At 58.0% G+C, this 11,994-nt stretch overlaps 1 protein-coding gene across 1 annotated transcript; it reads right to left on the reverse strand.

Moving 5' to 3' along the window:
• Positions 1-2,615: 2,615 nt before the first annotated feature.
• On the reverse strand, positions 2,616-11,785 carry LOC309342291 (D-beta-hydroxybutyrate dehydrogenase, mitochondrial-like). The gene is made up of 5 exons (XM_081862789.1): positions 11,489-11,785; positions 10,309-10,419; positions 7,970-8,114; positions 3,736-3,888; positions 2,616-3,165 (listed from the first exon to the last, which is right to left on the reverse strand). The coding sequence occupies exons 1-5, from the start codon at positions 11,594-11,596 to the stop codon at positions 2,696-2,698; spliced, it is 987 nt and encodes a 328-aa protein (XP_081718915.1). The 5' UTR covers positions 11,597-11,785; the 3' UTR covers positions 2,616-2,695.
• Positions 11,786-11,994: the final 209 nt, after the last annotated feature.

Consider the following 11,994-nt stretch of genomic DNA (forward strand, 5'->3'; position numbering starts at 1 on the left):
TGACAAGGGTGGATTCTGCCAGAGGGCGGCAGGATCAGACCCACAGAGAGACAGGGAGACACAGGTGGGCTGAAATTGTTCACTTTATTTCTTTCTCAGTGTGCAGATGATCAGGTGCCCATTGTGTTCCAATGATTTCATAGTGCAGACAAATGGCAGTGCTGGGGGTGGGGGGGGGGATGAAGTTACACGCATACCCCCCTCGCATCACTTGCATGCCTACGGTGCTCAGGTCAGTGTGGCTTCCCTCACAGAAAAGTGAAGGGATACTGCTCTGTGCGCTACAATTCCTGGATTGCGGGGGGTTGGACTAGATGACTCCTGGGGTCCCCTTCAACTCTGCAATTCTGTAAGTTGTCACAAGGGGTCTTGGGAGAGCGAATCTGCAGTGGGAAACTATGCCCAGTCCTCCTGCGACTGCCGGTTCCAATTACATGCGCTTGTTCCCAGCATCACACGCACGGCCCAAGAGCAGCTGGCGCATGCCTGAGCTGGCCAGAGGCCCACTGTGTGAGCGGCTCCCGGGCCCGCCATGGCCTTGCCCTGCTTAGGGGGCAGCCTGCCAAGGGGTCCAGCTGGCATGAGGGACATGGCTGGGCAGGTGCTCCTTTGCAAAGGGAAGAGCCAGGAGGTCACTGTGGCTGCTTCTGACGCAGAAGTGCTGCCTGCATGTGCGTGTGCCTAACGCACTCTGTGTATGCCCAGAGACACCTTGGCCACATTTGCTTGGATTATGAGAGATCTTTAAGGGAACCCACAAACCCCACCTTTTGGCTCTCGGGACATTCAGCCTAATCCCAGCGCAGCCCCCTGGCTGGCTTAGAGCAGTGGCAAAGGGGAGATCACACGGGGAGGAGGGCCTCCTGCCATCCCACAATCTGCATGTTCTCCATCCACTGTTGCAGGGGAGGCCCATGTTCCTCAGTGGCGGGGGGGGGGGGGGGATAGAGTAAGGTTACCAGTTTTTTTTCCAAAGAATCTGGGGACACTTTTTTTAAAAAAAGAGGGGGGGAAGTAATTTTTTTAAAAGTTTTTTAAAAAGAAGTAGTAATATCTTCTCTTCTGTGGTCTCCTCTGGGTCCTGGCCTGCTCTCTTGGAGCGCTAGCCACCTTGGAGTAGTCTCGGGTCGGGCCTGGGCTCGGCCACGTGTCCCTGCTCTCCCAGTGCTCTCCTACCTCTTTTCCTCAGCAGCGGCAGCAGCGGTGCAACAAGGTTGGGGCTCCCCTCTTTTTTCTCCTTCCTCTTTCTCTCTCTTCCTTCTCCTTCTCCTCTCCCCTTTCTCCCTGCATCAGCTCCAGGGTTTTCCTGGCTCTCACTCCCAGCTTGATTTGGGTCGTGGGATGTGTGTGTGTGTGTGTGTGTGTCAGCAGTTCCCCCGGTTGACACAATGGGCATCCCCGGTTCCCCCTGGGCAGTGGCGGGGGCAGTGGCAGTCTCAGCAGCCCAGAGCCAGGCTGGTAGCGCAGTTGGCTCTGGCTGGCTTCAGGAGCTGCTCACTGCCTTGGCACCCACCATTTTGCCTTGCCGGAAGTCCCCATATGATGTGTCTTGTGCGGTTGAACCAATCACGCAACATTCATTCCCTACTAATAAATCTACAACACTTAAAATATAAATCCGGGGACATTAAATGAAATCCGGGGACCGATTTGTGAATCCAGGGACTGTCCCTGGGAAACGGGGACATAGAGAGTTGCTTTGTATGCAGAAGGTCTTCAGTTCAATCTCCAGGCGCACCTCCAGGGAAAGTGCAGGAGGAGAGATGGTTGCTCTTGTGCTCGGATCCTGCTTGTGGGTTTCCCACTGAGGCATCTGGTTGGCCACTGAGAGGAGAGGGGGCTGGACCAGATGGGCCCCCTTTGGCCTGATCCGGCAGGCAGGCAGCCCAACTGGCCAAGACCCTTCCTCTTGCTCAGGAGAGAACGTGAGGGGGCTCGATGGGTCAAAGGGCTGACTGGGTGGAAGCTGCCTGGCTAGGAAGGACTCCTGGGGGGGGTGGGCTTGAGGGTCCTCGTGTCCCAGGCCCTGATGCAGCCCTTCCTGGGAGCCCCAGCTGAGCGCAAGGGGAAGTTTCTGCTGCAGCTGGCATGGGATGCTCTGCACTGGGGGCCCCCTCCCCGTCTTTCTGTGGGTGCTGGAATTCCTTGAGCAAAATCCCCCAGCCCCCCAGCTCAGAGCCTCCCCCTGTGAGAGACAGATCCTGCCCAGGCAACTGCGGGGCAGGCTCTTTGTGAGGCCTCCAGAGCAGAGGCAGCCATTTGCTTCCTTGGCATGGGGGGAGGGGGGAAGGAGGGGTGCCAGCTGGCATCCTTGCAAGTAGTCAGTGGCCCATTTACACTCCCGGAATCTGAATGGCTCCCCCACCCCACCCAATGCAGGGTCTCCTGGCAACCTCATTGCTTGCTGTGGGCACATTCAGAAGGTGCCAGAAGTGGAAGACACCAACCCCCCCAACCCAGCAGCTTCACTCCAGAGGAACCTAAAGGCTGGTGGGGTTATTTCTTTGCCAGGGCTGCCTAGAGACACCCTCCCCAGCCTCAGGAGCCACTTGGGCTTGCCATGGATGACTCTCATGCAGGCTGCCAAGATGTGGGCGTAGGATCCTAAAACCCCAAGAGTCATCTAGTCCAACCCCACGCAAGGCAGGAATTGTTTGTTTCCAAACTGGGCACCAGGCCAATGGGCAGCGAGGGACTAGCGGACGTAGAGCCAGTCGGCCAGAGCCGTGGGCAAGTGGGTGAAGGCCTGCAGCCGGACCCACCAGCGGGCCTCCATGGGGTTGTAGCGGGCGTAGGGGTGCCGCGCGGTCAGTGCCTCGGTGATGTCGTCCAGCACAAGGGAGACGTCTCTCAGGCCGCTGCGCACAAAGCCCTCCATCCGGCGGACCTGCTCCGCGAAGTAGGCCTCCCCGTAATCCGCGCGGACAGCTGCGCTGGCCCCACTCCACATCTGCTGGGCCTCGGCCTGGACTCCGTCCCGGGTCAGGATGCCGGTGGCCGCGATGAAGTTGCTGGGCTCCACCGCGACCACCCCCACCCCCCAGGGGTACATCTCCTGGCGGAGGCAGCTGGTGAAGGCCTCCAGGCCGGCCTTGGAGACGCAGTAGGAAGAGCGCAGAGGACTGGACATGCGGCCCAGCATGCTGCTCACGTTGACCACGCGGCCTGGAGAGGAGCAGAGAGGCAGGCGCTGGGCCAGAGGGAGTCTCTCTGGGGAAGGACTTCTCAGAGGGGGGCAGAGGCTGCCGGGAAAGGTCAGCGACTCATCGGGGAGCTTCCCAGCACCACCCCCCTATGGTGACTGAGAGAGGGGGGGAAGGAACTCTGTGTGTGCTCAGAAGCACACCTCACCAAAATTATTTTCCGTTTCACTGCACACCAGCTTTGGAGGTCAGCCGTGGTGGAGGCCCCAAGTCCCACTGTCCCATGGGCTGAGCAAATCCATGCGGGCTGAGGCTGCCCACTTGAGCCTGAGCTCCAGAGCTGACCCATCTGCAGCAGGATCTGGAGGGAGGGATCCTGCAGCCGGAGGATCGTGTCCCAGCTGCCCCACCTTCTGCAGGGGCTCCTCAGCTGCTCTTGCCAGGGCTTGTGACAGCCCCCCCAGGGGCTTGCTGCCCCTCCCAGGCCACTGCTGGCTCAACTCTGCACCAGGAAACCCTGGCAAAGGGACCGAGCGCAGCGGGGGGAGGGGTGACAAGGAGGATGTCCCTCAGGAGGCGGACAGTGCCGTACCTTGGGCCCTGCAGATCAGGGGCAGAAAAGCCTTGGTGACTCGGATGGCCCCCCACAGGTTGACCTCGGCCACCCTCTGGTACTTCTCCACGCTGGTGAATTCCACGTCCCCAAAGGAGGCGACTCCGGCGTTGTTCACCAAGCCCCACAGACCTGTCAGGCAAAGCAGGAGATGCGTCCTGGTGGTTCTGCCGCAGGAACAGGGTCCTCTGCCCCCGGGGACACCCGGCCCCCTCTCTCCCTGCCCCCTCCCAGGGCCCAGAGTGGGATCCTCTGAATGAGGACGCCAGTGGAACCTCCAGAATCAGCCTGGGGGGGGAACACAAGAGGCGCCATCGCTGTCAGGTGGCCTCAAAGCCTACTTCTAGGATGGAAGTGGCCCCAATCCAACAGAAGGGTGAAATCGGCAGCCAAATGTAACAAGTGCATATTCTTGCTAGTTAGCATGAGAAGGGGTTAACACCACAGAGCCGTATTGCTGACTGGCACATACTCAGACCATAGAAACACAATTGGTAGACAGGGTTCTGTGTGATGTCATTTCCCCTCCATATACCCAGTTACAGATAGGTAGCCGTGTTGGTCTGCCATAGTCAAAACAAAACAAATTCCTTCCAGTAGCACCTTAAAGACCAACTAAGTCAGTTCTTGGTATGAGCTTTCGTGTGCATGCACACTTCTTCAGATACACTGAAACAGAAGTTTCCAGACCCTTCTATATAGTGAGAAGGTGGGGAGGGGTATTACTCAGAAGGGTGGTGGGAATGGGTGATTGGCAGATAGCTGTGATGAGCCTGTTGACGACTCTTACGACTGCAATAGGTCTTACAGGAAAAAGCAAGGGGTGAGAAGGTGAAAAATGGCTTTGTCATGTATAATGAGATAAGAATCCAAGGTCTTTGTTCAGACCAGGTTTCTCCATGGTTTTAAGTTTGGTGATAAGTTGTAATTCAGCAGCTTCTCTTTCCAGTCTATTTCTGAAATTCCTTTGTAGTAAAACAGCTACTTTGAGATCTTGTATAGAATGTCCTGGGAGATTGAAGTGTTCTCCTACTGGTTTCTCTGTCTTGTGATTCCTGATGTAAATCGGACATGCTGAATTACAACTTATCACCAAACTTAAAACCATGGAGAAACCTGGTCTGAACAAAGACCTTGGATTCTTATCTCATTATACATGACAAAGCCATTTTTCACCTTTTCACCCCTTGCTTTTTCCTGTAAGACCTATTGCAGTCGTTAAGAGTCGTCCACAGGCTCATCACAGCTATCTGCCAATCACCCATTCCCACCACCCTTCTGAGTAATACCCCTCCCCACCTTCTCACTATATAGAAGGGTCTGGAAACTTCTGTTTCAGTGTATCTGAAGAAGTGTGCATGCACACGAAAGCTCATACCAAGAACTGACTTAGTTGGTCTTTAAGGTGCTACTGGAAGGAATTTGTTTTGTTTTCCCCTCCATATAGTACTTCCTGTCCCCTCCTCTCTTCCTTTGGCCAGTGTTGGAGGCAGAGTTGCCTCTGCTTGCTCCAGTTTTGGGTTCATGCCTGAAGCTACTTATACTGTAAATGTAATTCTTTTGCCTGCATAGTTTTTACTGCTGCCATTGCTGTGAACCATTGCAAGATTATAAGTTATATTTTAAACTTATTTACAAGTTGTTGCCTGATTGTTTGTTAAGTGGAGTAAGAAAGGGGAGCCAGCTTGCTTCATGAAGTTGGACATGCTCAAAAGCAGCCGAATTCCTACGCTTTTAATTTTGCTGCCAAGAATGGGATCTTGAAACTCAATCCTCGCTTGTGGGAGCCTGGAGGGATAAATTGCAATTAACCTCTCCTCTCCTACCCATGAAACCCATCCCACACTCTGTGCTGAAATGAGTAGGGCTGGTGGGGGGAGCACATCCATGGGGGAGCCATGGGGTCTCCATCCCAGGCCATTTCCTCCTCTCCACGGATCTACCCCCTTCCCTCTTTTCCAGTGTCTTCTGTCCTTGAATTCTGAGCCCCAGGAGGTGCAACAGCGCAGAGGGGGTTCTGCTGCCCCTCCTCTCTCCCATTGCTGCCCCAACAGCCCCCAAAGAGGCTCTGGAAAAGAGGCTGGAGGAGTTTCCCAGGAATGTCTCCCCGGTCAATTCCACCCAGAGAGATCCACTCAAGGACCTTCTGGCAAGTCCTGCAGTGCAAGAGGTTGGACTAGATGAGTCCGCCAACTTGACCATGCTCTGACTCTGTGAGTCTCCCAGGGGCTGCCAAGACCCTCTCTCTGCTGCCCCCTCTCTCCTCCAAGGGGTCTGGAAGAGACAGGGCAGCTCGCTCTCCCCCCTCCTCACAGCCCCCTCTTCCTGACCTCCCAGTCTCTAAATCAGAAGGATCCTGTACAGAGAATCAGGAGCACCACCTCCACGAAACTTGGGGGACCATTTCTGTGTTTGGGGTGGGGGCCAGAGGTCTCTGCAGGGGTGGGGGGCTTCTCCTTTCCTGCTTCTTGCACAGAGAAGGGGTCCTCTGAGGCTGGCTCAGCTGAGGGCATCTTTGGGGCTCCTTACGCAGACCCCCCCAAAGCCTCTTGCTTGCCTGGCTCCATGCCCATGTGCCAACCCTCTCCTGTTTCATTCCTCCCACCCATCCCTGCTCTGGCCCAGCCTCCTCCTCCTCCTCCTCCCTTCTGGCCCTGATCCCTGCTCTGCTCCTCCTGCTGACTCCCTTGGGTAGAGGCGGCCCTTTGCACAGTCCTCCCTGCCTTGCCTTTGCCCTCCTTTGCTCCTTGCAATCCTCCTCCACCTCATCCCACCCCAGGGAATGTGGGGCTCAGCAGCCAGAAAGGCTGGGCCAGGGGGTGCTGCTGCTTCTGATGCTGCGCGGGGGGGGGGGGGGGGCTTCCTAAAGCCTGCACGTCCTGCAGATGACCTGAGCTGACCTGAGACGGGGTCACCTGCCAGCTGTTGGCTCAGAGGTCCACACCTCATCCTGGATCAGGCCCCCAGGCAGGCAGCCCCCCCCCCCCCGTGCCTGCAAGATGACAGGACAAAGGCAGCTCTGTAGCACAAGGAAGAGCCCTGGCCTGGCTCATGCGGGGGGGGGGGGCTTTTTAGTTTAGAGTAAGAGGCACCATTTTTCCCAGTAGTGATGTATGGAAGTGAGAGCTGGACCATCAAGAAGGCTGATCTCCGAAGAATTGATGCTTTTGAATTATGGTGCTGGAGGAGACTCTGGAGAGTCCCGTGGACTGCAAGAAGATCACACCTCTCCATTCTGAAGGAAATCAGCCCTGAGTACTCACTGGAAGGACAGATCCTGAAGCTGAGGCTCCAAGACTTTGGCCACCTCATGAGAAGAGAAGAAGACCCTGATGTTGGGGGAGATGGAGGGCACAAGGAGAAGGGGACGACAGAGGACGAGATGGCTGGACAGTGTTCTCGAAGCTACCAGCATGAGTTTGACCAAACTGCGGGAGGCAGTGGAAGACAGGAGTGCCTGGCGTGCTCTGGTCCAGGGGGTCACAAAGAGGCGGACACGACTAAACGACTAAACAACAACAAGAAGATGCACCATGGTGGAAGTTTATACAGTTGGGCCTGGCAGGAGAAGCAGACAGAGATAAGTTTCCCTCCCTGTCTCCTAACTCCAGAACTCCTGGGCATCCAATGAAGCTGAATGTTGGAAGATTCAGGACAGAGAAAGGAAAGACTTCTTCATGCGGCACATAGATAAACTGCGGAACTCCCTTCCACAGGAGGCAGCGATGGCCATCAACCTACGAGGCTTTCCCAAAGGACTGTGCCAATTCATAAGGAGGAGGAGGAGGGGGCTTTGGGGGCCGCAGGAGGGGAGAGCTGCTCTTGCCCTGGGGTCCTGCTTGTGGGCTTCTTCCTGTGGGGGCCTCTGGTTGGCCATTCTGAGAAGAAGATGCTGGACTAGATGGGTCCTTGGCCTCATCCAGCAGCCACGCTCTTCTGAGGGCCTTATCTCGTGATCCCAGCTCCATCCGTTGCCTCTTTTCCAGGAACTGAGCCACCTCTCTTTGAGCCCCCCCCCCCCGACCTCAGCCCTCCCCACTGCCTGCTCAGGATCAACCAGGATCAGCCTCCCCTCTGTGCCACCCGCCCCACAGACACCAAGCAGGTCCCTCTGGCCACGCAGCTGCCCCAGGGATGCCAGCTCCAGGGGAGCAGAGACACCCCAGCTCCCACGTGGCCCCATAGAGCCAGTCCCTGGCCAGAGGGCCCTTACCTTGCTCAGGCCCCTTCAGGCTCCCGGTCACGAGTTGCAGAGCCCTGGCCACCTCCTCCTCGCTGCAGACGTTCATCTGCAGGACGTGCATCCGCCCCGAGGGTCCCAGGCGCTCCAGCTCCCGGGCACCGTCTCCTCCTTGGTCCTGCTCAACAGACACAGGGAAGAAATCCTTTGCCCACAATAGCCTGCCAGGAGTGGCCCCCCTCCAATCCACTCCCAGGGCCCCCTGGATCAGGCTGGGGGCTGCTGGGGGCTGGCACTTAGCGCCCTGACCCCCAACTGCTGCTTCCTTGTCTGCAGGAAAGAGGGCAGTATTGGCAACCGTGTTTTAAAACCTGCTTCGTGTGTCTGGGAATGGAAAACCAGGATAGTGCAATGAGTTTGGGGAATCAGGCTGAATGCCAAGACATACCCAAGCCCTGGATCCAGCAAGTGTTAAAAGAGAAGCCAGGCTAGCTTCCCAAGGAGGAGATCGCTTGGGTGATGGGCCATTTAGAGAACAAAGGAAAGGGGCTCTGTGTGAGATGGCAAAGGGGTGGCCTCGCAGGTGGTTGGAAGGAGTTGTTGTTGTTATTATATTGCTTCCTAGACATCCATCCATCTGGTGGGTGGGGGTCCTTGGTGGGGGTTCCCACTCCCCTCCACCAGGCAGGCCAGGGGACGGGGACTTTGCCCCCCCCCCCAGCTCAGCGGTCTGCTCCCCCCTTCTCTGCTCCAAAGGCCCAGGCAGCCCAGAGGAGAGGCCCTGTCTGGCTCTCCTCTCCACGGACGGAGGATGTGGACCAGCTGTGTCAGGAGGGATTTCCAGATTCATAAACTGCCCCCCAGCCAAAGGCTGCCCAAGGGCGTGTACAGTCAGAGGAACAGGGTTGCAGACTCAGCTGAAACCAGTAAGGCCATTCCTGCAATTGTGCAAATCCAGAGGCTGATGGGCATTTCAGGGAAAGCCTTTGGGAACAAGGGCATATTATGGGATTAGTGGTTGCCCAACTTCATTTGAAACCACAGGGAAGACACGAACCCTTCTCACGGAGAGCAGAGGATCCCCAGAGGCGATTCTGAGGCAGGAAGCCTGGCAGTTGGCATGGGGGTGGCCAGGAATGTCACTATTTTCTGGGAACAGGAGACACAAAATCTGGCAGGGGAAGGTCCTCGCTTTGCAAACGGGTTCAGGGGCTGAAGGGACGCCGTCCCACGGGAATCGGGAGCCCAGAGGAATAGTCCTGGGGCCTCTCTGCCTGCGCACGGATGTCCCCTGCTGCCCCGGATGTTTACAAGGGACCCAGGCGAGGCGGCTGAGGGCACGTGGCTTGGAGCTGTGATGAAAAACCTGCACCTGCTGCTCCTGCAGGGCGGGGAAAGTGAAAGTGAGCCATCACCGTCTCCACGGCAACAGGGCCAGGCACAACCTCACTTGGGATGGAAACTTCCAGGCTTGGCCGCCTCCCAGCGGGGGCTCGCTGGCCCTGCAAGGTCTCCCAGGCAGGCAGGCAGGGAGGGAGGTCACCTTGGCCGGCCTGAACCACAAAGGAGACGGCTGGGTGACCCTGGGCAGGAAGGCGGCTGCGGGGGGGGGGAGAAGGTGGGGAGGAGGCCACCCAAAGGCCCTCTCTGGCAGGAGGAGGAGGAGGAGGAAGAAGAGAAAGAATGGCCGTTGTCTCAGGCACAGAGATCTCACTCCACCCTCCCCCCCAGCCAAGGGAGCTCTCCTCACCCAGCAGACAAGGCCTGTCTGTGGGACAGGAGGTGGGGAAGGGGCAATGGCAGGCCCCCAGAAGGACCTGTCCACACAGCCTCCCACACCGGCCTCAGGGCCTCTGTCCTTGGGCACAGCCAGGGGCCTAATCTGCGCCCACCCCCAAGTCAATCTGCCCCCACAAAATCCAACCAAGTTTGGTGGCCGCAGCAAAAAGGGAACACAATGAAGCAGGCGCCCTGCTGGGGTTGGGGGGGAGAAGGGGGGCTGGCACCCCACCCACTCAGGGTGTTGTATGAGTTTATGCCAATAAAAACTTGGTAGCTTACAGCAATGGCATCCCCCACAGCTGGGATGCCTCCCCTGGGTGAAGCTACCCCCCTTGGGGCACAAAATAGCAGTCCCCGGTTTACACTCCCTGGTCTCCTCTTTCCCAAGTGAAGTTCTCCAGAGGTTGTGGGACTCCTCCCAGCGCAGCCGATGGTCAGGGGGGAGGAAGAGGGTGGGAGTCGTAGTTCAGCAACCTCTGGAGGGCACCCGGTTGGGAAAGGTTGCTCTGCAGGGTGGGCACAGCAGCTGCTTCTCTTCTGAGCCTGTCTCTCGTCCAGCTGGGTGGGCAGCAGCAGCAGCCCCCCCTCACCTTGAGCAGGCAGGCGGCAAAGACGGTGAAGCCCTCGGCGTGGAGGCGCCTGGCCAAGGCCTGGCCGAAGCCTTTGTCGCAGCCGGTGATGAGCACGGCCTTCCCGTCGGCCTGCAGGGGGGAGACAGGAAGGGGCCCCCTCAGAGGAGGAGCAGGCAAGGCTCAGCCGCCAGGGAGAGAGCATCTCTACGCTCTAGACCAGAGGGGTCCACGTGCGGCCCTCAAGGCCCTTTGGGTGGCTCCCGCCCTCCTGCTTCCCTAGTTAGGACGTGCCCAGCTTTGCGAAGGAGATGTGAAGGCACCAGGGAGAAGCCTCGTGTCTTCATGGCAAAGCCCTCCGCCTTGCTTAGCCGGTTTGGGGAAGGCGGCAGGAGGGCCAAGCGGGGCGTGGGTGTGTCAAATGTCGGCCTCTCTTCCCCCAATGACCCACCCTGAGAGACGGCTTCACCCAACCACCCTCCCAACTGGAGGGTCCCAATCCAGCTCTCCTGCTCCCACACCTCTCTCAGCCATCCGGGTCCTAAGAGGCTCAACAAAGGCAGATTGGTGGCTTTAAAGAAGCAGGAACATTCCTGCCTTCCTCTTCCAGCTGATGGGAAGAGGCAGGCAAGAGCAAGCCCAGAGGGGCTGGGAGGAAGCACGGCCGGCCAAGCCCCCCCCCCCCCCCGAGAGCAGAGTTTGCCTCGCCTGATCTGCACCCCCTGAAGTCACAATGGGGGTCACCCTCCCTCTGAACCCACCCCATTTTGTGGCTTGCCACACTTGTTGCTCTCTCCTGGCAAGCTCAGAGGTGCTGCGTCTCCTCCCGACTCCTAGGAAGCAACGTTTGATTCAGAAGCCTCCCGCATGGTGGCCCACTGCAAAGAAGGATGTCCGGTGGCACAGCAAGGGTTAAGAGCTGCTCCCCTGTGGGCACCAGGCGCAGAGGCAGGGGGCTGCAGAGACACCCAATGGGCAGGGCCCCTTCCTCCTTCCTGCACCAGGAGGGTCAGGCCGGGGGTCCTCCTTCCTGCCCGTTCTCCTGCCCCTCTTTCCTGGGCTTCCTGGGCACCTTGTGCAATGAGCTGTCTGGAGGCGGCTTCAGCCGCAACAAGTTGTGGCGGCAGCTAAGGATCAGGTCTCAGCTGCCAAGCAAGTTCCAGAGCCGGTTTTTCAGGGCTGGGAGGCTGCTGAGCCTCACCTGACCCGACTGCTCTGAAGGACAAGCGAACGGGAAGTGCGAAGCAAGGGAGAGCCCGCTTGCCAAGGGCGGGTGACTGGGCTGCTGGCCTGGCATGTGCGGTGGCATCTGCCCTGCGTCACCCTGGGTGAGGGAAAGAGTGACCCGGCCTGGAAAGTCCTCTCGGGACACGGGCTGCCCGCCCAGACCAAGGAGAGAACTCGGCTCTGGAAGCAGGCCAAGGCAGCAAGGGCAGGAGCTATTTTGAAGCCCACAAAGGAACAAGGAGACCTGTGGTGTTTACAGTCCTTGTCAGCCTCCACTCCTCCCTTGCCAGCCCCCCCCCCATCCACAAATGTCGACAGGCCAGCTTAACGGGGGGGGGGGGGACCAATGGACGGAGCCACACCTGAAGGTGATTCAACAGCTGCTGCCTTTGGGAGCCCAATAAACTGGGAAACCTCCAGACTAGTTACGGCAGAGCGCTGGGACCTAAGATTGTTTGGAACCACATTTTAAGCACAAAT

This window comes from Podarcis erhardii (genome assembly GCF_964252035.2).
Source record: "Podarcis erhardii genome assembly, chromosome: 5".
Taxonomy (NCBI): domain Eukaryota; kingdom Metazoa; phylum Chordata; class Lepidosauria; order Squamata; family Lacertidae; genus Podarcis; species Podarcis erhardii.